The 25,557-nt window shown below is 38.7% G+C and overlaps 4 protein-coding genes and 1 long non-coding RNA gene across 5 annotated transcripts; 1 reads left to right on the top strand and 4 right to left on the bottom strand.

Annotated features, from left to right (window-relative positions):
- Positions 1-1,516: 1,516 nt before the first annotated feature.
- LOC135236274 (putative gustatory receptor clone PTE03) lies at positions 1,517-3,247 on the bottom strand. Its single transcript, XM_064302544.1, has one exon. The coding sequence runs from the start codon at positions 3,017-3,019 to the stop codon at positions 2,090-2,092; it is 930 nt and encodes a 309-aa protein (XP_064158614.1). The 5' UTR covers positions 3,020-3,247; the 3' UTR covers positions 1,517-2,089.
- A 3,300-nt stretch (positions 3,248-6,547) lies between these two features.
- Positions 6,548-9,246, top strand: LOC135236281 (uncharacterized). The gene is made up of 3 exons (XR_010324539.1): positions 6,548-6,669; positions 8,996-9,037; positions 9,130-9,246. It is a non-coding gene; the product is annotated as an uncharacterized LOC135236281 (long non-coding RNA).
- A 5,555-nt stretch (positions 9,247-14,801) lies between these two features.
- On the bottom strand, positions 14,802-16,113 carry LOC135236394 (olfactory receptor 5M5-like). Its single transcript, XM_064302711.1, has one exon. It carries the CDS (start codon positions 15,943-15,945, stop codon positions 15,007-15,009), a length of 939 nt encoding a protein of 312 aa, XP_064158781.1. The 5' UTR covers positions 15,946-16,113; the 3' UTR covers positions 14,802-15,006.
- A 2,376-nt stretch (positions 16,114-18,489) lies between these two features.
- Positions 18,490-20,568, bottom strand: LOC135236325 (olfactory receptor 1D2-like). The gene has a single exon (XM_064302615.1). It carries the CDS (start codon positions 20,414-20,416, stop codon positions 19,472-19,474), a length of 945 nt encoding a protein of 314 aa, XP_064158685.1. The 5' UTR covers positions 20,417-20,568; the 3' UTR covers positions 18,490-19,471.
- A 2,070-nt stretch (positions 20,569-22,638) lies between these two features.
- On the bottom strand, positions 22,639-24,192 carry LOC135236278 (olfactory receptor 6N1-like). The gene has a single exon (XM_064302548.1). The coding sequence runs from the start codon at positions 24,030-24,032 to the stop codon at positions 23,091-23,093; it is 942 nt and encodes a 313-aa protein (XP_064158618.1). The 5' UTR covers positions 24,033-24,192; the 3' UTR covers positions 22,639-23,090.
- Between the last annotated feature and the right edge of the window lie 1,365 nt (positions 24,193-25,557).

Here is a 25,557-nt window from a genome sequence, read left to right as displayed (position 1 = left end):
CTTCATAGCATGGCTATATTTAAAAACAAGTAAAATTACCACATGAGAATGATTCATTAAAATATCTTTGATACAACCAGGCTGTCCTAAATCTCAATAATTACACCATCTAAACAAATAGCTATTTGGAGTCATCAGTTTTTCTGACTGTTTTGTTCACAAGTTGAAGGAACTGTATCCTTTACTTATATATAAGTGAACGACATTGTACAACATTATGCTTGTTCTACAGTTATTTTTATTTTTATTTTTTTGCTTGAAATCAGATTGGTGCCCGGGGGCAGAACTTGTTTCTGTGGTGTCTTACTGTCACCCTGTGGTGTCGACAATGAACTGCAGGCGAGAGGGCCTTACAGTGTAAGATTATCTCTGTCCCAGCATTCCCCTTTGTGTTCAATGTCTTCCTTTGCAATTAATGATTAATTGCCGTAAGAGAGTGATTTCCTACAATTTGTACAGAATGCAAAGAGAAGCCTTTAAGCATACATATACACTACATTTCCAAAAGTATGTGGACACCCCTTCTAATTAGTGGTTTCAATTATTTCAGCCATACCCATTGCTAACAGGTGCACAAAATCATGCATATAGCCATGCAATATCTATAGACAAACATTAGCAGTGAAATGGGTCGTACTGAAGAGCTCTGTGACTTTCAACGTGGAACTGTCATAGGATGCCACCTTTCCGACAAGTCAGTTCATCAAATTTCTGCCCTGCTAGAGCTGCCCCAGTCAAGTGCCGTTACTGTGAAGTGGAAACATATAGGAGCTACAACAGCTGAGCCACGAAGCTGTAGGCCGCAAAAGCTCACAGAACAGGACCGCCAAGTGCTGAAACTTGAAGCGCATAAGAATCATCTGTGCTCGGTTGAGTGTTTTATATTTTCAAATCTGATGTTTCTTTAATCACATCAAATCACAGTGTTTTTTTTCCTGAACTTGGCCTGTGCACAACATTAACACACACACTCTCTCTCTCTCTCTCTCTCTCTCTCTCCCTCCCTCTCACACACATACACTTCCACACACAAACAACAACAACAACACACATCTGAAATAAACCTACAAACAGAGCTACACTCATCACTTCCCACATACAAAATTATATGATTGCCACAAACAAAACCTAAATGCATGTTTGCTTAACAAAATATTTATGTGCAGCAAATGACTTTTATCGATCAAAAAAAAAAATTTGTAGATCTAAAATTGATGTAATTGAGGGGGGGAAACAAAGAGAGCAAAGCATCTTATCATGTTTTACAAAGAACAACCTCTAATGTGGTGAATTATTTATATTATTTTGGCTGCATTATTAGATATTTATCAGTAGAATTATACTGGGTGTACACACAAAATATTTTCTGGGGCAGCTTGCATTAAATAATCAGGATGCAGCCTTCAAATTTATGAACTCATAAGGAGACGTAAGGAGCAAGCTCCTAACCAGTGTTACACAAAACATAAATATACACATTTATCATTTATTATCTCATTGTTATAGATAATACATTTGATCATATTGATCTGCTTGCTGCACAATTATATCTCTCGACTAAGGCTCAGAAACTGATTTACCTCTCGGGATGTCACCTATACCTCTAATGCCCCCTCCCGTTGTTCTGTCGAACAGTGACACAGAGATCTCATTTGATACACTATGACAGAGTTAATATGCGAGAGATCTCAAACTCTCTGTACTTTACTGCTTTCCTGGTACGATCCAATTTTATAAATATAGTAGTGGTGAGATACGTGCCAGAGAGACAATATTAAGGCACTCTAACTCCAGTACATTGCATTAAATCATATAGTTCAAATATAGAAAGGAATATCAATGAAAATGCCATGTGCAACATCTAACAGGATGCAACTCAACAATTTGAAAACTAGCCAGAGTATTTTTTCCTGGGTGCAAAAACAAACAAAAACAAAAAATAAAAAACATTGCGAAGTCAAAAGAAATATGAATCCTGGACACTAACAGCAGTCAATTCCTTGATCCACCAATCAATCCATGCACCAGTTACTGCTTTCAAAATTAAGTCACGTTTTCCTGACATCTGTGATTATAAAGCCACGGGTATTCATTTCAAAGCGGAAACTCTAAAGCGGAAAATTCTAAATATTCGCCGGCGGATCTGGTTCATTTTCAAGCCATAAATGAGAGGATTTAGCAGTGGTGGAACAATGAGGTACTCCAGCGCCAGGAAAGTGCGGAAATTCTGCAACCGACTGCTGGAACCGTAGCGATCGTACATGACATCAAAAACGAGTGTGATTGTGAAGTTGGTCAGGCTGATTAAATGTGGCAAACAGGTCTGCATGAACTTATTTCGATCTGCCGGGGATCGTATAGACGCTTTAATAATATTAACATAGGAAATCAAGATCAGCACTGCTTGTGAAACGTGAGAAAACGTCAGAATGTACCCGTAAATGTTGTTGATAGTGGTGTCCACGCACGACAGCTTTACCACTGGCCAGTTTGTGCAGTAAAGCTTCTCGATGTGGAATCCACAGAGGGGGAGTCTGAGTGTCAGGTTCAACCCAATAATTGATTCACAGAGGGAAAACAGCCAAGTTAAAATCAACAATTTCACCACCGTCCGAGGCGTGATGATGGAGTGGTAATTCAGCGGCTTGCATATTGCGACATATCTGTCATAAGCCATCACTGTTAACATAGTGAATTCGCAGAAGACGTAACTGTAGCCTATAAATAACTGAATCATGCATGCGGCATACGAAATGACGTGCACGTCAGATAGAAGGTCGAGCAACAATTTAGGATAAAAAGAAGAAGCCCCTACTAACCCATTTATACACAAACTACACAGAAATATAAACATTGGCTCATGGAGCATTTTCTCCAAAATAATTGTCACAATCAAAGTCAAGTTCACAAAAATAGTGAAAAGGTAACCGAGAAGAGTCACAACAAAGTAGATATGTTTGTTTGTCCTTGTTTCATTCAGTCCTTGCAACACAAATACTATTTCACTGGAATTCTCCATTGTTTCCTTAGAAAGGGTGTGTACCACACTTGTGTCCTGGATTAGTTCAATGATCTGAAATCAGTCCAGATCAATACTGATTTCACCTCTGCTTTATACTGTAACACCAATTAATATGATGACTTCAAGGCTTACTGTTATTAAAATACTCAGATTCTGAAAGATCCAAGAGATGTTTGGCTGAAATCCTATAAACACGGTCAATTAGCCCACAGACTTGATGTTGTAAAAAAGAAAAAGAAGAACCCTCCAGATATCAGGCAGTAATGATGTTATTGAGACAAGCTGCAGTCCATGATTGTCTGTAAGAAAGCAGTGCACAGGGAGAGTTCATGTCTATACCCAGCATCTCTGCTTTATATATATATCTGGATTGTGTAAATGGCCTTTGAGATTTGCCAGGTAAGCACTGTCCTCACAGACTCAAATACCTTTCGACTCCACTTAATGAGATAAAGCCAATAATGAGACAGAAGAAAAAAAAAACAGTCCATTGTTACATTTGTTCTTTAAAATATGTCATGCACTCCAGTAATATTTGGACCATGACATCATTTTTGTTGTTCTGGCTCTGTGCTCCAGCAGATTGGATTTGAAATTAAACAATGGATATGAGGTTAAAGTACAGGTTTAATCTGAGGGTACATCCATATTGGATGAACCATGTAGGAATATCAGCCCTTTTAATAACACAGCCCCCCATTTTAGGGGACCAAAAGTAATTGGACAATTGGCTGCTCAGCTGTTTCTTGGCCAGATGTGTGTTGTTACATCATTAGTTCATGCAGAAGAAAGCTAATAAAACGTCTTGAGTCGACTGTCTGCGTGGAATTTGAATTTGGAGTCAGTTGCTTTTGTCTCCCTACAGAATCAAAGAAATGTCAATGCCAGAGAAGCAGGCCATCTTGGGGTGGAAAAATCAGGGTAGGTTGATCAGAGACATAGCCAAAACATTGGGTGTGTCAAAATAAACTGTTTGATACATCATTAAGAAGCAACAACCCACTGGTGAGCTCTGCCACTTTAATAGACAACTGAAGACCAAATTTCAGTTGTGAAAAAAGAACCCTTTTCGACTGTTGAAAAGATCAAGAACACTCTCCAGGATGCAGGTAAATACAAATGGGTGACATAAAGTGTCTTGGTGAGGCGTTGAACAGCTTCAATGTGCCTTGGCATGGATTCTACAAGTCTCTGGAACTCTACTGGAGGGATAGAACAGCAATCTTCCAAAAGATATTCTCTCACTTGGTGTCTTGATGATAATAGTGGTGGAGAGCACTGTCTAAAACGTAGGCCTGCCATAGGTATTCAATTGGGTTGAGATCTGGTGACTGCGAAGGCCATAGCATATGATTCAAATCATTTTCATGCTGATCAAACCATTCAGTAACCCCTCGTGCCCTGTGGATGGGGGCATTGTCATCCTGGAAGAGACCACTCCCAAGAATTCACGCCTGTACCATTTTCTTGGTGTATGCCACACATGCACTTGTCCACTTGTTGAGAATATTGTGAAGGATGACTCATCTGACCATATCACTTTTTTCCATATCTCCGTGTAGACCAACGCATATGGTTTTTTGCATTTTGAACACTTCAAATGTGCATTTGTCTTTGAAATGAGGGGATTATGCACTGCAACCCTACTATAATATCCCTCTCTATGTAGTTGTCGAAGGACTGTTCTTGCTGACAGCCTACTCATGTCCTGCATTGGCATTCTTAGTCACCAGAGGAAGAGTTGGTCTAACCGGGTTAGAGTTTGAATTTAAAAAACTGTGGAGTTCTGGAACAAACTCTTATGGACAGATGAGATGAGTATAAACCTGTACCAAAGTGATGGAAAGACAAAAGTGTGGAGAATGAAAGGACTGCACATGAGTCAAGATCCCCCTCATTCTTGAAAGATGGTGGAGGCAGTGAGGCTTGGAAATGTATGGCTGCCACTGGAAGCTATATTGTCTTCATTGATGATGTGCAGCAGGATGAATTCTGAACTGTACAGTAACATCTTATTTGTTCAGATCCAACCAAATGCCTCAAAACTCATTGGACAGTGCTTCAACTTGCTGTAATTATTTCATAGATCACTGGATACAGATGAATACCCTTAAATTAAAACCATCAGTCTGCACTTTAACTTCACATTTATTGTTTGACTTCGAATAAAATTTTCTGGAGTACAGAGCCAAAACAACAAGATTGTGATTCTGTGCAAATACTTAGGGACTGCACTAAATGTGTAATAGTCATACATAAAATCTGGCTTGTATCAATACAAGATTGTGAGGTTAGTATCCATGCATATATATATATATATATATATATATATATATATATATATATATATATAGCATATTAGAAGACAAACCTTTAGGAGGAACTCAGGTGGGGGGAGCTATCCTTCTCTGCTCAGCGAATGGTGTGGGCTAATAGGCTACGGATGAACATGAAGTCCATTTTTGGTTGCATGAAAGCACCTGGAGGTGGCGGTCCTGGGGTAGGTTGGCAGGCTTGAGAGGCGGGGTGGGTTGGTGGGGGGCTTGGGGGCTTGCAGAAAGCAGACTCATAAGGGGCTTGAGACTCTGGTCCTCATGCCCCACTATTGGGAGTCAATACAAGAATAGACAGATGGAAAAACCCCTGGGGAGCAGATGGGGGCAGAGACAGATAGAGGGCAGATGGCTTGATGATGAGAAATATGATGAAATGCTTAAATAAAAAATTTACATCTGAATTTGATTTTTTTTAAATGCAGACCAATATTTGCACACACGTAAATTTCATATTTCCATGATAATTTGTTGGGGTCTATTTTTAAAGTCTTTTGGGGACTTGGCTCCTCATGACAGAAAAAATTAGAAATCATGGAGGTCTTGTGTCACTATGACTATCGCTTTACAACAGACAACGTGAGCAACGAATTATGAATCCACGAACATGTTTAGTAAACTAAAATCAATCTATATGACAATGGCGTCCTCTAGAGGAGAAAGAACGTCGTAAAAAATAATTATCTGAAGCATTTTTTTTCACTGCATGAGGAGCTGTGAGACGGCCTTTCCTGTGGTAATGTGTCTTTAATGAGTTCAAGCGCATTAATGTTTCACGTATATTTTACCACTATCGGGCAGTCGGGGAGTAGGCTACAGAATGAATGGGACTCAATGAACGCACATAATACAATGATACAATTCTAACAAGTTCGAGACAATATTATGACATAATTATCACATAAAATTACGTTTAGTCGTTTGTGGAAACTATAACTAAAGTGATTATTATATTACACTTTTTCTACATCAATGAACAATGCAATGTAATACATCGCAAGGTGTTCACAGGACAATGGCTTAGCCTATTGTCGATTCTCCATTAGTCTCGTGCGTTCACCTGTCTGCTGGCCTCAATTGACAGATCTCTGACAGATATTGGGATGGCAGGTATGCCATCCCGCCAAGTTACGCCTTGGCGGGGGCATGCCCCATATACAGCTATACCGTATGGGAGGTGGGACGTGGGGCCATACCGTAAGACGCCAGCCGTGCGCTGACCCCTCACACTCTCTGTAGAGGATTGTTTGCCCGCGCTTTTGCATCGCACTCTCGAGCCAGGACAGGATGGCGTCTGTAAAAGAAGTTCCTGAGGTAATCTTTCCAAGCGATTTTATTTACATACAGTTGTAGCCTACTTTTAAGCGTCACAGCTGACCTTTAGGTAAAATTGAATTAGCTAGCCTCATAGAGTAACAATAACAAAGTAGTATTGATAAACAGCTGTCTACTCAGTGAACGGTTAGCGCTTCTAAATGCCTGTAATGATTATTAAGTGGTCAATTACTGTCGACAAACGGTCGCTAGCTAGCTAGCTAACCCCCGAACAAACGTCACTACGGAGTTAGATAGACCTAACTAGTACGGACCCAGTAGTATTTATCTCGCCAAAAACGTTTTCCACCTGCAAAAATGCCAAGTCACGCAGGCATACATAGCATTGCTATTATGTAAAATCTAGAAATGAAAGTTAAACTCGAAATCTAGTTCTGTCCGAAGTATTTAGGCTATATCAAAATGAGGCCAAGTTACACCAAACAATGTTGGCTGTCTGAGCTCACACAAATTAAACAAGCAGTAGGCTATTCCCAGAAAAATGCTGCCAGTGTTTCCTAAATTATTTCAAGTTACTTGTCGCTGTGTTTTTTTCATCTTACCATATGAAGAGAATGTAGCCTTTCAAAGTTTATGTGTCACATGAAAGTGTGAAATGGCAGTCATTTATAGTGAAAATAAAGTGCATTATGTCCACTATAAATTAATTATTGGGTCATTAACTGTACCGGGCCCTTCTCAATTACTGAGCTCACCAACGCTCTTTTTCTTCTTAATGACATTCCAAATAGTTGATTTTGGCAAGCCTAAGGCAGGTTCTAAGTCTGATGGTTTCTTCATATTTCTCAGCCTCATAATGGCTTCCTTGACTTTCATTGGCACAACTCTGGTCCTTATGCTGACAAATGCCAATGAAAGACTCCATAGGCAATCAAAAGCTTAGAATCAAGACCAGATACTGAAAGCACTCTTATACTTGCAGTAAAGAAGCATTTGAACACACCTGAAAAATCAGGTACACCTGTGAAGTCATTAGTCTGAAACATGACACCCTGAAATGGGGGGCTGTGTGTAAAAAGTGCTGTGATCACTGTGTATATTTGTGTATGGATATACCCTCCAAAAGTATGGGAACAGTAGAGTGAAATGTATTATTTTTCATAACTTAAGGCATTTGGATTTGAAATCAAAAGATGAGTAAAGGGACAAAAGTACAGACAATCAGCTTTTAGGCTATTTCATGTTAGCTTTATACATTCGTAGATATTTTACAATTTTACACATACAGCTGTTTTGTATTGAGTCCCTCCATTTTCAGCTGTGCTAAAGTAATTTGTGACACATTTTATGGTTTTGTGTGAGTGCACTGGTCATTCACAATTTTTTTTGAACCTTTCACCTGTGTGATGGTATTACACCAGATAACACCAGCTTATGTGTGTGGGTGCACTTCAGAAAAAAAATATCCTGACAAAGACCAGTGTTTATGTATATTTTTACATTTTTAAAAAGAGACCAGCTATTAAAAGAGAGTGACTCTTGGCTTGGCTCGGCTTGTAAGGACAGTTTCATTGTATTGGGATAAATATGTCTGGAACTATACAGCCATCCACATGCTATCACAGAACATACCGGCACCTGCTGTATTTTTGTTTTATTATATAAATAAGTAGTCTCTTTAAGTGACCTTACGCTAAAAACAAAGAAAATTGTGGTCTGTCCAGTTCTTCGAAATGGAAAGCATTGTGTTTGCATTGAAAACGCAAATGCTTCCGTTAATAATAGAGTGAAGAACAAGAGTTGATTTTCAGAGGTACAAGGCACAAGGCTGTTCTTCCACTTACTGTGGCAATCTACCCTTTCATTTGTCCTCATTATACCTCCCCCCAGATATTACATATCTGCCCACATTGTACACGCTCTACTCTTACCCCCCCAAACACACGCACACACATACGCACACACACATATGCATGCACGCACACACACACACACATACACACACACACACCCAACCCTCCACTCACACACTCACCTGCCTCACTTTTCTGATGGCCTGCCCATCTGTACTCTTAATTTTTTTACCCTCTTAATTCCTTATTTTCTTTAATCCTCGAATGTGTATACATACAATTTTTATTCTTTATCCCTCTCCCTTGATGAGGAACAAGAAACCTGCTGAAAAACAGTCAGGCTCTGTTAACTGTAATTGTACGTTCTACTCATGTAACACCTAATCACATAACTGATTTTGAATCCTTTCTTCTGAATGAATGAACGAATGACTGAACCATTGATCATGTAGTCATCAGGTGCGGGACAAACCTCAGCTGACCTTTAACCTTTAATTCTTGTGTTTATGCAGGAATCCATGTAGGACACAGCAAAGCAGCACACAGGATGAGAGGTAAGTAAAAACCAGGCTTTAGTTATAAGCAATTAAAGGGGCATACACAGTATGACTTTGCTTACCATCCCCCTTTCTGCCTTCTCCCACAGCATCCTGGGTGACCAGGACACACTGCAGCCTGCAGGTAGGTGATCCTCTTCTAGGTAACACATCGATTCTCTGCTACACACAGACACGCATCCCCAAAACGTATTTTTCACACTTTACTTTTTTACAGTTTCATCCCCAGATTTTTATGGCTAAAGCTGTAACAATAAATGTTTATTTTTTGTTAATGAGTACAGTAGAGGTGTTGTAAAAATTGATATAGGTGGTATTGCCATTTTTTTTCTGCAATACAAAATAGATACTGTGGTTATTACTGTATTATTTTATCATAATATACTGTATATTTTATAATGCAAAGAATGCAGTGAATAAATATAGTATATGATTGATTCCTGTGTTTTGAAAAATTATTTATCCTTTTTAAGGAGTATTTTTTTCTTTAGGGCTATTTTTTCAGTTGCACAGATATTGTGATGTTGTGTAGATGATTGCCTAGCAATGTATTGCATATCACATAATCACCTGTATCGTGATACCACTGTTATCCTGGGCAACGTATCATGATAGTGTCATATGGTGGGTTACTCTACGTTTCCCACCCCTAGAGTACAAGTTTGCATTAAGGCAGGAAGCTGTAAGCTAATGACCTTGGACTGGAACATTGATGTACAATTTAACATTAGTTATATATAATGCTGCAATAGGACTCCCTGAAGATTTAGATTTTTTAAAAATGCTGTAGCAACAAAGCAGAAACCTAAACTTATAGATTCATCAACATGAAGATTTAATTCAGTATAAAAAAATGATGGCATTAGGAAAAATATTTGTAACCAAATTATCTGTACAGTATTTTAGTGACTGTTCATGTCTGTATAATACTGTGCAACCCCAAATCAGCAACTTTGTGTGCTTGGATCGACATGCAGGCCAGTCCGCAGCAAAATGGCTAAACAAAAATGTTCAATGAAATTCCAGGGCAAACCTTTGTTTCTTTAAGTCAGGGGTGCACAACTCCGGTCCTGGAGGGCCGATCTGTGTGCTGGTTTTTGTTCCAACCGATTACCATTCCTACATGTGCATCAGCTACAGCTCTATGAAGTATGCTGCTTCACTCCTGTGCTTGAGCACAGTGAAATCTCTAGGATACACTTGCAGGCTGTGACTCTAGTTGTAGCTGATGCACAATGTCAGATCAAGATATGATTAGGCCAATTCAATAAATGTTGGGAAATGTTGGCACAAAATCCTGAAATGGATCGACCCTTGTTGTGCACCCCTGGTTTTTTAAGCCATGGTGCATTTAGATATTACGCTATGTTTCTTATGAGCATAAGCAGAGTTGCTCTTGGCCTGGTCATTTCTTCTGTAATCAAATGAAACCAAGGGAAAACAAATGTTAGGTTACTGTTTTATTGCATTACAGGATGTCATATTGAAGTAGCAGCAGTCTATTTTCCCAAGGTTTGATATCTTCCTGTGTTATGGAGAGAACATTGAACCGAATGTAAATTGCTTGAAAATGGGCAACCCAAACGGGGCATTTAGCATAGAAAAAGGTCGGTATTTTAGAAAGTTATTTGTTACCATGGGTGTCCATCACGCTATGAAAACTTACTTTTTTACAGTTTCATCCCCAGATGGGGGGCTGTTAAAATTTTTATGTTTTGAATCAAAATTAAGAAATTCAATCATTTAGTGGAGAATAATGCAGCTTTCGCCTGGTTAAAATGGGTAGCCATGACAGTACCTCTGCTACGTGACTATCACACTTGTCAAATGGTAGGTCTATGATGGACCAAACTGGAGTAAGTTGCTTCTTTTTGGCAAAAGCATTTTTTATGGCTAAAGCTGTAACAATAAATGTTTATTTTTTGTTAATGAGTACAGTAGAGGTGTTGTAAAAATTGATATAGGTGGTATTGCCATTTTTTTCCTGCAATACAAAATAGATACTGTGGTTATTACTGTATTATTTTATCATAATATACTGTATATTTTATAATGCAAAGAATGCAGTGAATAAATATAGTATATGATTGATTCCTGTGTTTTGAAAAATTATTTATCCTTTTTAAGGAGTATTTTTTTCTTTAGGGCTATTTTTTCAGTTGCACAGATATTGTGATGTTGTGTAGATGATTGCCTAGCAATTTATTGCACATAATCACCTGTATCGTGATACCACTGTTATCCTGGGCAACGTATCATGATAGTGTCATATGGTGGGTTACTCTACGTTTCCCACCCCTAGAGTACAAGTTTGCATTAAGGCAGGAAGCTGTAAGCTAATGACCTTGGACTGGAACATTGATGTACAATTTAACATTAGTTATATATAATGCTGCAATAGGACTCCCTGAAGATTTAGATTTTTTAAAAATGCTGTAGCAACAAAGCAGAAACCTAAACTTATAGATTCATCAACATGAAGATTTAATTCAGTATAAAAAAATGATGGCATTAGGAAAAATATTTGTAACCAAATTATCTGTACAGTATTTTAGTGACTGTTCATGTCTGTATAATACTGTGCAACCCCAAATCAGCAACTTTGTGTGCTTGGATCGACATGCAGGCCAGTCCGCAGCAAAATGGCTAAACAAAAATGTTCAATGAAATTCCAGGGCAAACCTTTGTTTCTTTAAGTCAGGGGTGCACAACTCCGGTCCTGGAGGGCCGATCTGTGTGCTGGTTTTTGTTCCAACCGATTACCATTCCTACATGTGCATCAGCTACAGCTCTATGAAGTATGCTGCTTCACTCCTGTGCTTGAGCACAGTGAAATCTCTAGGATACACTTGCAGGCTGTGACTCTAGCTGTAGCTGATGCACAATGTCAGATCAAGATATGATTAGGCCAATTCAATAAATGTTGGGAAATGTTGGCACAAAATCCTGAAATGGATCGACCCTTGTTGTGCACCCCTGGTTTTTTAAGCCATGGTGCATTTAGATATTACGCTATGTTTCTTATGAGCATAAGCAGAGTTGCTCTTGGCCTGGTCATTTCTTCTGTAATCAAATGAAACCAAGGGAAAACAAATGTTAGGTTACTGTTTTATTGCATTACAGGATGTCATATTGAAGTAGCAGCAGTCTATTTTCCCAAGGTTTGATATCTTCCTGTGTTATGGAGAGAACATTGAACCGAATGTAAATTGCTTGAAAATGGGCAACCCAAACGGGGCATTTAGCATAGAAAAAGGTCGGTATTTTAGAAAGTTATTTGTTACCATGGGTGTCCATCACGCTATGAAAACTTCCTTTACTTCTTCCCTCGGGGAGCGATTGAGGGAAGGGGTCGGTACTTTGAAATGTAATGACAACTTTATTACGGGGTGGATTTTTCGCTGACAGTTGTTCAAAGCTGCAGTGAATATCTTGCCAGCTATCGTTGCATTCACCTGACTCATCCGCTAGAAAAAAGAAGAATTCAACTGAAGTAGTGTAGCTGTCTATACTGGCTAAATTCTGCTGATATTGCTGGTTATAGCAGACTATTTCAGTAACATATAGCCTACTATTTCTGCAGTACAATGCCAGCTAGTGACCTAACGTTATTCCTCTCAGGTTTATGTTCTAAATCTGGGTTTTTACTGATTCTGATCCAGTTTGATTTACTGTAGCTCCGATTCTGTTCAGCTCCAGTTGATATGATTTGATTCAGCCCTGATTCAGTTCAGTTCCCATTCAGTTCAGATTTGCTACAGTGCTGTTCAATTTAACACGTGTTGTCTATGTTGTCAGAAGAAATTCTTTATTAAAAATCATGAAAGTCAAGATTTTGTTCTTTCAAGTCACTATTAAAAAGAATTGTAAGAGGTGACGTTTTTACAAACTGTGTATTTAAGGTTGTTAAATACAGTGCCCTCCAAAAGTATGGGAATGGTAGAGGGAAATCTGTTATTTTTGCTGTATACTTAAGGCATTGGCATTTGAGATCAAAAGGTGAATATGAGACAAAAGTACAGACAATCACCCTTTATTTCATGTTATTTACATGTGTATACATTTTACCATTTTAGAGAAACAGCTGTTTTTGTGTTGAGTCCGCTCATTTTCAGCTGAGTGGGAGTATCGCCATTGACAGGTCACATGGTAGCTTCTTTTTAGCAAGCAAAACTGATTTTTTTTCTCTAATAATAGGGCCTACTAACGAATTCTTATCATGTCCAGGCCAAAACTTGACATTTCCTGATAGGGACAAGTCTTCTGGAAAAAATGTGGGATGCAACCCTTATCTTTTAGATAAGCCTGTAATCTGTTAAAGGAGTAACATGGTGGTTGAACGTGACACTTCCCAGTTGTCTTTAGGCAACAACAAAACAAATGTGCATAATTTTTTTATTATTCAGTCATTTCAATGTACTTTAAAATGTATTTTTCTTAGCCTAAATTTCCCACTATAAAAGTTCACCCGAACCGTCTGGCATGGTAATGAGAACTGTCAGTTAGCTATGATTGACAGACCGTGCCCCGTTACCATAGCTACCCCCATGATAAGCACTCTTTTTGGGAGACTTTTCACAAGCTAGCTAGCTTAGTAGTATATCAAGTATCGATAGATAGCTAAGGTAAGGACGTTGACTTATATCCAATTATAATTTTTGCTATCTAGCTAGCCAAGTTAAGATAAAAGCACAACTATAACGTCCTCATAAAAGCAAACTAGCTAGCTAACGTTATCGATAACATTGCCTTATGAAAGCAAACTACCTAGCTAGCTAACGTTAGCTAGCTAGCTAGCTAAATGAATATAACCAGAAATAATCTAATAGTCCTTAAAAGGCACTCTAATTTAAGTGAACCTAACGTTAGTCAAATATTTGCATTGTCTTGCCCGTAAGCCAGAGGCGCAAACTATGGGTCTTGAGTTATCCATGGGTTTACGGGGCGTGGAAAGGGGAGTGGTTACTGTGTTCGTGACGCACCAAGTTGACAACTTTCTCAACCGGTTGAAAATAGGACGATAAATTTAAAACGCATATTTCTCCTAAAATACAGAACGGACATATTTAATACTCTACTCATTGTGTTTCTTCAATGCCTCTTGTGCAAATAGCACATAAAACCGAGAAAGTGTGAAAATCACCATGGTACTCCTTTAAATCTGTAAAAAAAACAAAAAAAAAAAAAAAAAACCTGATGACAGTGAAAAAATGTGAATCTCCCCAGGTCTCTAAGGGATAAACAAACAGATTTGCAGAAAAAAAACCATGCAGTTTCTTCAACCTCTCCATTATATGATTTATTAACAGTATGAAATATCATATTGAGATCTACAGTAAATGAATCTGATTAATATTCGGTTAATTCTCTCTACTCTATAGCTACTATAATATTTTTTGTTGGAAACAGTTTAAGTAATTCAAAATGTTTGTTAAAATTTGTTGATAGCCGTCAGTATCCTTCAGGTAGAAGCAATGCATCCATTAAAAATGTCATCAAAATCATACATGGAAAATAACTGAGAACTTGCAAGGATGATGAAGCGATGGTTAGAATCAAAGCGCAATACCACTCGAAAATACAGCACTTGCATCACTATGTGATACTGTGTGTAAAAATCGGGCCTTTCATTATTGAATTGTTGACCTTGTACAATGATCAAAATATTGTTAACAATTATAGCTAAGGACTGTATGGACTGCCATCCAGTAAATGCTGGACAACATCTGGTATACATTTTGAAACAAATTATTAACAGATCTTTATTATTTTTTATTTTTCACTAATTTCACACTGTCCCGCATGGGAAATGTTGTGAACATTTTTCTACATTTTAGAATATAGAATCATTCTCTTGAAAGTGAGAAAATCAAATAAAAAGGTTTAATAAAAAGAGGGGTTACTCATGTACTTATATTAATATTAAAACTTGATCATTATTTGATATCATTTTAAAAATGTATTATTTAAGTTACCTCATTGACTTTCTTATGCATTCTCAACAGTGCATGTCGAAGTTTAGTCAGTTGTATTCCATAAATGATGGGGTTGAGAAGTGGAGGGATAACCAGAAATTCCAGCGCCAGGAAATTTCGTAGACGTTGTGGAATGTTGTTTGAACCATAACGACTGTACATCACATCAAAGAATACAGCAACTGTCACATTTGTCAATGAAAACAAATGTGGCAAGCATGTCTGCATGAATTTGCGCCTGTTTTCTGTGGACTTCAAACACGTTCTGATCAGTTTAATGTAAGAGTAGAGAATGAAAAACACATGAGCTAAATACACAAAAATTACAATGTAACCAACCACATTATTCACTATAGTTGAAGAACAAGAAAGCCTAGCAATTGACCAGTTTGCGCAGTAGAATTTTTCAATGTTTGATCCACATAAATTCAGTCTCTGACTCAGAAAAATCAAAACACCCTCACACAAAAGAGGAGGAACCCAGGGAAACACAATGAATTTAACAACAGCCTGATTAGTCATAATAGAATGATACTGCAGTGGTCTGCATATTGCAACGTACCTGTCAAAAGCCATAACTGTTAAAATTGAATAATCACACAAAACATTGGAGTAGATGACAAATGCTTGCAGGAAGCATCCTTCATATGAGATCACATCATGTCCAGAGAGTAGGTCAGATAGGAATTTAGGATAGAATCCCGCAGTTCCATAGAGTGCATTAATACACAGATTGCACAGGAAGATGTACATGGGCTCATGGAGGGATTTCTCTTGAAGGATGGTGAGAATTAGTGTCAAATTGATGAGCACAATGAGTAAATAGCAAATCAAAGTCACAGAGAAAAGAAAATGTTTGGTTTCCTTTGTTTCATCTTCTAATCCAGAAAGACTGAACAGTGAGACACGAGAGGAATTCTTCAGTTCCATTGTAAAATCTGAATAGGAAAAAAATAAAGTGTGATGTTTCCATATTTTTAAGGACCTTTATCTGAATCCATTTTTTTAAATATTAAATTAAAATGTGTCAGTAAAACAATCTTAATTTCTTAACATATTTTTGTTCAAAGTTCATTCAGTGAAATATAAAGATGTCAAAGAAAAAGAATAGTAATTACTCTTGCTGTGAATTGCCTTCATGATACTTCTGTGCTGAACCAAGCAGTACTTTTTATATCCACCACTCACTGCCTCATGACGACCTGACAGGGAGAACTGGGACTTATGGGTAGTGAACGACTAACAGTGGTCACACAAGTGTCATTTTACCCCTGGGAATGAAACTGACTGTCTTCACCAGGCAGAAGATGGCCTCGTGAAACATGTACTATCAACTATAATGCAGCGACGTGAAAAAGTATTTGCCCCGTTCTTGATTTCTGATTTCCTCTTTTATTGCATTTTTTCCCACACTGAATGGTTTTAGGTCTTTAGACAAACTGTAATATTAGACAAAGGGAACCTGAGTAAACAGAAAACAACACATTTTTAAAAATATTTATTTCATTTATTTAATGAAAAATGTTCTCATGCACCCGTATCACCCGTGTGAAATGTACATTGTCGTACTGTACGTACATGTATAAAAATAATTAGCTAACATTAGGTATCGCGAATCGTCATGAAAAATAGCTAATGTTTGACTAGTTAACAAAACCATCACAAAAATGTTTTATCGTGTTCATCTGTCTGCTCCAGCAGCCTGAGGTAGGCTAACGCGTGAGTGTTGACAAACTGTACAGAATAGGCATACATCATTATTAAAATTGCTGGCGAATTAATTTGCTCTGACCCTGATTGTAGTCTTTATTGATAAATGACGCCTCATCAGTAGTAAATCTTACATTATTGTTTGTTTTCTTCCACTTTTTAAAAAAAATAAATAACTGACCCTCACAATGACACACGTGACGCAACTGTCGCACAAACACGGGGGAGAGGTTGTAACGTCGCGAATGACTTGTTTTACAACGTTTGAATTCCGTGGAGTTCTTGTCGGAATTCTGCAGGTGTGGTTTTCACTTGCTGTGAGTAAATGTAAATGGGTTTACATGGGTGAGGGTGACAAATTCAGTGTTTTTTCTGGTGGAAGGCTATGCGTATAGCCTTATTTATGCACATTAGAAATGAATCACTTTACACATAATAAGTAATGTGGAGTGTACTCCAAAAAGTCAAACAAGCTTTAATTAAAATGAAGCAGCATTACAGATTTTTGCGTCATTTACTTGAGAAGTTTGTGTACTAGAGAAGTCAGGTCTGTCTGTCAGCTACTAGCCCCAGTATGTTAGTGTGGCTCAACACCTTAGTGTTCCCTGCTATTGCTATGAATGGGCATGAACCTGACATGACAAAATGTATTATTGCAATCATGCTGCTTATGTCAGATGATTCAGTGTGCTGTCGGGGCTAACTCAGGTTATTCATACTGTTATTTCCCGCGTCCGTGTTTATTTCGGTTCATCAAATCACACCGTTTTCCGTCTCCTGCATTTGCACAGTTCCTCCTTACAGCAAGACGGGGCCACTAAACAGACCCGGAGCAGATCTGCTCAGCTCTGGCCCGTCTAGGCCCCACGGTCGGGTCTGTTCAGACCTGTTGCAGACCATCTCCGATCCCTGTGGGCCCAGACTGTGGCACTGCAGTGAGTGGAGTCATCACCTCGGCTCCTCCTGTTCAGCCCGTGCTGAGATCTTGCGATCGCAACCACTCGCGATATCTGCACCTGCGGCTGAAGCGTGCGACGGCCACTGTCTTTGATGAAAAGCAATCCATTCTCAGCATTCTTATTTTAAATATATTTTTTAGGCTTTTTCAGCTTTTTTTGATAGAACGGTGTAGAGAGACAGGAAGAACTAGGAGAGAGGGAGAGACACGCGACAGGTCGGCAGTTGGATTCGAACTACCAACGTCATGACTCGCATTGAGCATGTGGACAGCGCTCTACGGACTGCGCCACTAGAGGCCCCTACCTTTCAGTATTCTTAAATTTATTTTTTGGGCTTTTTCAGCTGTTTGTAAAAGAACAGTGTAGCGAGACAGGAAGAATTAGGAGGAGAAAGGGAGAGACGTGCGACAAACGGATTCAAACTGCCAACGTCACGGCTCGCATTGAGTATGTGGAGAGCGCTCTACGGGCTGCGCCACTAGAGGCCCCTACCCTTTGGAAGAAGTTCTTGACGTGTAAATGCTCTCAGTTTCCCATTGACTTCAATGGAGTTTATGCTGATTGATTTAAAAAAAATGTGTTTTTGAGCTGTCATTTTGTAAATCTGAAGTAATTTTATGATGTTTCCTTCAGCTGTCAGTTTTTTTTTCATAAAGATTAGACAATGAAGAAGTGAGGTCAGTTTCTCAGTGGAAAAGTGTGCTGTGATGCCCGTCACGGATTTTGGTATAGATTGGACCTATGATCAAAAAGTTTTATTGCTTAATTTGTCACAGTTTCTGAAAAAAACAGTTATGGACTTCAGAATTCACACTCAGCTGTAGAGTATTAAAGATTTGTCTTGGGACTATAACCCCACAAAGTGTTAATTTTTAATAGTGGAACACAAGCAAAAACAAAGGGTGCCTTGCACCTTTGGTGCTTGGCACCCTAATACAAGTCAGAGGTCCAGAAACCATAGAAAACACACACTAAAACTAAGCATGAAGCACAGTTATTTTCTGTTTTTCTCTTACTTTCAATTGCTTCACTTGTCATAGTTGTGTACAGTTTGAGGTTCTTCCGAATCATGGAACAATACAATATACAATCAGAAAAAGGCAAATGAAATGCAAATTTTAAAATGTAATAGAATGCAGGAATTTAGCAGACGCTGTTATCGAGAGCGACTTACACAACATTTACATAGAATCCATTTATACAGAAGGACATATACTGAAGCAATGCAGATTATTACCTTACTCACAGGTACAACAGCAGTGTCCTACCTGGGAATTGAACCTGTGACCTTTAGGTTACAAGACCAGCACCGAACCCATTATACTACACGGCCGCCCTGGCAGCGTAGTATGATGTTTACTCACAACTTTCCCGTCTACATATTGAGGCATGGTAATTGCCTCTGGTGTTACCCATATCACTTCAACAGGTGAACCTGTGTGCACCTGATCGACCAGCAGGGGTCGCTGGTGCGTGGTGAGATGCTGTCATCCGGGCCAACCAAGCCCTCCCACCTGTGGATCACATAAGTACCAACAATTGTGTGTCACCTTGCGAAGCAGTCGGACATAATCAACACAGTCCATAATCAGTACCAGAACATGGGCTCCAGCCCTGTAATAGGAAGATAGAAATAGGCTATCTTTAATAAGCTAATGAGAACATGCAATGAGAGCAGAAAAAAGGGTCTGACTCACACTGATGTGAAATTCTTATTTTTCGAAGCTACCATTAAAAACATATTTCCCAGTTATTTAAGGCAGGTTGAATCACACTTCAATAATGTTTTAATCATGGTTGAGCCGACTGTGTTTCTTGCATTTTCCAAAAACTTTGCTCCGAACTTTTGTCAGTTGTATTCCGTAAACTAGGGGGTTGAGAAGTGGGGGGAATACCAAAATGTCCAGTGCCATAAAATTTAGCAGCCTCTGCGGAAAATCCTTGTTTCCATATCGATTGAACATTACTTCAAAGAGTACAGCCACTGTCACGTTAATCAGTGAAAACAAATGTGGCAAGCACGTTTGCAGGAATTTGCCCCTGTCTTCTGTGGACTTCAAACATGTTCTGATCAGTTGAGCGTAAGAGTAGAAAATGAAAATCACATGACCGATATACACAAAAATCACACTATAACCAGCCACATTATTCATTGTGTTTAAAGAACAAGAAAGCTTAACAATTGACCAGTTTGCACAGTACAGTTTTTCTATGCTTGATCCACATAAATTCAATCTGTAACTCAAAAAAATCAAAACACCCTCACACAAAAGAGGAGGAACCCAGGGAAACACAATGAGTTTAACCACAGCCTGATTAGTCATAATGGAATGATACTCCAATGGTTTGCATATCGCAACATACCTGTCATATGCCATAACTGTTAAAATGGAACAATCACACAGAAAATTGGAGTAAATGACAAATGCTTGTAGATAGCATCCAGTGTATGAGATCACGTGTTCTTCAGAGAGTAGGTCATATAAGAATTTAGGATAGAAACCTATTGTTCCATACAGTGCATTAAAGCACATATTGCACAGAAAAATGTACATGGGCTCATGAAGGGATTTCTCTAGGAGGATGGTGGCAATCAGTGTCATATTTTTGAACACAATAAGAAAATAACAAATCAAAGTCACAGAAAAAAGAACATATCTACTTTCCTTTGTTTCATCCTGCAATCCAGAAAGAGTGAACAGCGAAAAATGCGTTGCATTCTTCAGTGCCATTGCTGGTAAAACCTGAGAATGATTACTGAAGTCCCCGTTACACTTTCTATCGAAGTTATTATTTGAATTATTTGAAGCAGATTTTTTGTTAACAAAGCTCACTAAAATCTAACTGCTCCATAAATAAGCTGAATTAAAGAACATAAATAATATTTAAGTTCCATGTTATATCATTTAAGCATTTTTCAATTTGTCTGGTCTGTAGCTTAGATGTATTTTTCAATGGTAATATTAAACGTAATAATAATTTCTGCGTCCCTATTAATGCTCTCTATAATGTGCCATTTGACCTGAAGAGAACTACGAAGGCCTTTTTATATGCTCTGTCTCAACGCCCAACCAGTACTGGGGGTTCCTGGACTTAAAATAACTCTAATTCATGTGATCATCACACAAGAGATGATAGAGAGTTTCTTGGAAACAGTTATATTGCCTTTATGCTTGATTGAACACATTTGGAGTGTGATAGCGGTAGTCCACAAGAGACCACGTTGCCTCTGGATCAGTCACTTGGTCCCTCTGGCACTGCCAAGGATTTTGGGCCCCATGAAAAGAGCACACTTTGGACCTCACCACCCCAGAAAATCTGTTCTGTTTCATCCTTCCATGACCACCAGGGACAGTGCGTAATGCCGAATATCTCCGGGGTCGTGATCGTGTGTTATCCATTTAGTTTAGTATGATTAAGACAAAGATGGTTTGTAACTTGATTGGTACAGTTCTGCGCCAGACCGCCTTTAATCGGATGACTTTTGTTGATTGATAACTGAAGGAGCTCATCGAAAGTGGCACTTAGGGCCTGGAGTCCGCCTCCAGATTCAAGCCTGGTTTGCTCCCATTGTATTTCAAATCTGTCTGTAAATTTATCACGTCAATAATGTAATCTTCAAAGCAATCCGTTATACATCTTGTCCAGCTTTGTATACACCCTCGTATTGGTTTGCGTAATGGCTCCACAGTCTTTATACTGTCAGCATAGACACATGCAGATTGCTCAGTATAGCTTACCTAGGGACTCCAGTTAGTGTAGCATAATTCATTAGGCAACAGCTACATTTAAGTTTTTTACTTTATAGTCTCTTATATAAAGTCAGGGCATTTTTGTGTAGCTATGTCTAGGTTTTTGAAAAATTTCTCTTTGCAGCTAGTGGACAAGCTTTATAAGCACGGCTGGCGGTGGCTATGGGCAGGGATGGGCTCAGCCCACCCAAACGCGCGTCTTGCCAATTCTTTTTTGTTCAGCCAAAATGACTGTCTAAAATTTTTGTGCAGTGTTTTTGTGCAGCGATGGGTTGAACAGCTAGTTTCTCTGATGCAGTGTACTGCCGGTTGATTTAATTAGCGGTATTAATGTGACGAGAAACGCTTTGTGATTTGAATGCATAACACGCAATTCCTCGTGCCCACGCCCACCAGCACTCCCCCACCCCCCGGTCGACTGCACTGGGTGACACGTTGCCCAAGTTGCCCGCCTATTATTTCTACCAGCCCAACCTAATATAGCAGGCTATATAGCAGGTGTTTTTTTTTTACTGTGGTGTTATTTATTTATTTATTTATTTATTTATTGTCTGTACGTAGTGTACTGACCTGAGCAAAACAAATTTCCCTCGTGGACAATAAAGAACATCTATCTATCTGTCTAAAACCGGCCCTGTTTATAAGTAGAGTATAGATTAGCTTACATATTGTGTACATGATGGTGAATCTACCAAGTGGTCATCTTGAAAGTCACACAAGCAGGTATAGGGCTCAGTGGTATACATAAAGGTACACACTGTTTTGCAATAGAGTTGTCACCAGTGTTTTATTATTTTTATCCAGTGAATATTAAAATTAGCATATTGCATCAGTATGATTAAGAATTAATGCCGTAAACCTAAGGTGAATGGTCTGTTCTGAATGTAACTAACTATTTCAGAAAATGTGACCTGATGCTGTAAACAATACTTGCTAAGATGTTTCTGGGAACGAGTACTTGCTGTAACTGTATCTGAGGAAATTGTACAAGAAAATTAATGTCCTAGTGAGCAGCAACGTGTGAACCCTTGCATTGAGCTAATACTAATCCTAATACGGGGGCATTGTCAGGCTGAAACAGGGAGGAGCCTTCCCCAAAATTGTTGCCACAAAATTGGAAGCACACAGTTGTCTAGAATATCACTGCATTGAGATTTGTCTTCACTGGAACTAAGGGGCCTAGCCCAAATTATGAAAACATAGAGTTATGCAAAATTTCTGTGATATTAATTTTAATGTGGAGCACAATTGAATTGAATTGTGTACAAAGTGTGCTATATAAATAAAATCTGAGTTGATCTGAGTAAAACATGCATTGCGTTGTCTAATGAGGGCATACAGCTGGACACACCAGTAATTATTACTGGCAGTTTATAGTTTCAAATTGCAGTTACATTTAAATCAACTTATTTGCAGAACATGCTTTCATTTTCTTTGTCTAGAGAACATATTTTCAGTCACTTGTGTACAGAAAATTTTCACTCGCTTGCATGCAGAACACTGTCCAGCATGGGCAAGATATGTAAACATTATTCATCATGCTGGAACATGGTAACTAGACTATGCATTAAAAAAGGTTCAAAAATATATATGAATTCACAGAAACGGACATATTAAAAACAGACAATCATTCAGACACACTGAAAATTTTTGGTCAGTACTGAACTGCACTATGTTTCTTATATCTTTTGAATACTGCCTCTCGAACTTTGGTCAGTTGTATACCATAAATCAGAGGATTGACAATTGGAGGGAAAATCAAAAATACCAATGACAAAAAATTTCGTAGACCCTGTTGGAAACGTGTTGTTCGAAAGCGAATATATAGCATGTCAAAGAGTAAAGCAGCAGTTACATTAGTCAGTGAAAACAAATGGGGCAAGCACGTGTGTAGGAATTTCTGCCTGCCGTCACTGGACCTCAAACACGTTCTGATCAGTTTGACGTAAGAATGGATGATAAAAAACACATGACACAAATATGCCAATGATATAATGTAGCTAACAACATTATTAGCTGTTATTGAAGAACAGGAGAGCTTAACAATGGACCAGTTCTCACAGTAGAGTTTATCAATATGTGACCCACATAGGGCTAATCTGGCAGTCAAAGAAACCACAATGCATTCACTGAGAATAGGGGGAACCCAACACCACATGACTAATTTGGCAACATTTTTGCTAGTCATGATGGAGTGATACTCCAGTGGTCTGCATATGGCAACATATCGGTCAAAAGCCATAACTGTCAAAATAGAAAAATCTACGATAACAGAGAGGTAAATGATAAATGCTTGTAAGATGCATCCGGTGTATGAGATCACGTGGTGTTCAGAGAGTAGGTCATATGAGAATTTTGGGTAGAAGCCTGCTGTTCCGTACAGTGTGTTAATACACAGATTGCACAGGAAAATGTACATGGGCTCGTGGAGCGATTCTTCTTGGAGGATGGTGACAATTAGTGTCATGTTGATAAACACAATAAAAAAATAACAGAATAACAATGCAGAGAAAATGGCGTATCTGCTTTCCTTTGTTTCATCCTGTAATCCAGAAAGAGTGAACAGTGATACAGGCGTTGTGTTCTTCAGTTCCATTGTGGGTAAAATCTGCAGATAATTCTGTAGAGAGATGATGTCTCATGGTTTAGTACATTTTGTATAGCCATCTTCTGAAACACATTTCACATCAAGCCTTGCTTAAGCTTTGCCAAGGTTAATGCTATGAATGAATAATGAGACTTACTCAGCTCCTGTGATTTCCCCTCATAGTGTGCTTCTTATCTCTCAGATGAACTAAGCTGGGCTTTTTATACCCACTGCTACACTATGAAACAAATACTAGTGAGACCTGTGACATGAGAAAACTATTGCGTAAGAAAATTGAGTTTTGCCAGGGGACAGGAGAGATTCCTTGTCCCAAAGAGTACAGCCTTCGAACACACATGCTTAACCTTAGTGATGGACTATGTAGAAAAAACAATCCAGTACAAAAAAAATGAATATGATCTCATATATATATATATATATATATGGGTGACAAATTAAATGAAAAACAAATGTTTTTGGTGTTTTGATTATGGTGGAGAGTGGTGTCTAACAAGTCAATCAAAAATCTCCCATAGGTGTTCAAATGGGTTGAGATCTGGTGACTGTGAAGGCCATAGCATATGATTCACATCATTTTAGTACTCATCAAACCAGTCAGTGACCCCTTGTGCCCTGTGTATGGGGCCGTAGTCGTCCTGGAAGTGAACACTCCCATCAGGATAGAAATGATTCATCATAGGATAAAGGTGATCACTCAGAATTGATTTTCAGTGACCCTTCCCTCTAAGGAGACAAGTGGACCCACACCATGCACGGAAAGTGCCCCCACAGCATTACAGAGCCACCTGACCCCCTCACTGTAGGGGTCAAGCATCAGGCCTGTACCATTCTCTTGGTGTACGCCACACATGCACTCGTCCACTTGTCGAGAATATTGTGAAGGATGACTCATCTGATCATATCTATATACTATAATATCCCTCCCTATGTACTTGTCGACGGACTGTTCTTGCTGACAGTATGATCACGTCCTGCATTGACATTCTCAGTCACCTGAGTTGCTCTTCTGTTTTTCCTTACAAATTGCTCTAATGCACGAGCATCACAGTCATCGAATGTGCGTTTTCGACTACAATTTCCGACCCTATTTATCAATGTCTTTCCCATAGATCTAAATGCAGAAGTCACTTTAGTCATCGTTCCTATTGAAACACTAGCCAGTTGAGCAGTCTTCGTGACTGAAGCTCCTGCCATCCTCTTTCAAAGTCTCTTAGATCTTTTCCTCTTGCCATCTTGATCCAAAATCGAGGTCAAGTGGGCCTGCTAAGTATTTTTATTCATGCCACAGAGCATGATAGCATGTTAATTGCTTAATTGTATCATGAAGTACGCTTGTATGGAATCATCTGCATTTGTTTTTCCACTTATTTATTCAGGTTTCTCCTTTAAACTGTCAAGATTTGTCTCTACGCCACAATTTTGTATTTGTTATGAACAATTCACATGTGGTTAAAGTTTAGACAGGGTTTAGACAAAATGTAATAATAGTCAAAGGGAACCTGAGTAAATACAA

This window comes from Anguilla rostrata, chromosome 12 (assembly GCF_018555375.3).
Source record: "Anguilla rostrata isolate EN2019 chromosome 12, ASM1855537v3, whole genome shotgun sequence".
NCBI lineage: Eukaryota > Metazoa > Chordata > Actinopteri > Anguilliformes > Anguillidae > Anguilla > Anguilla rostrata.
The sequence above is the reverse complement of the archived record's forward strand: the minus strand, read 5'-3'. Positions and strand labels throughout refer to the sequence as shown.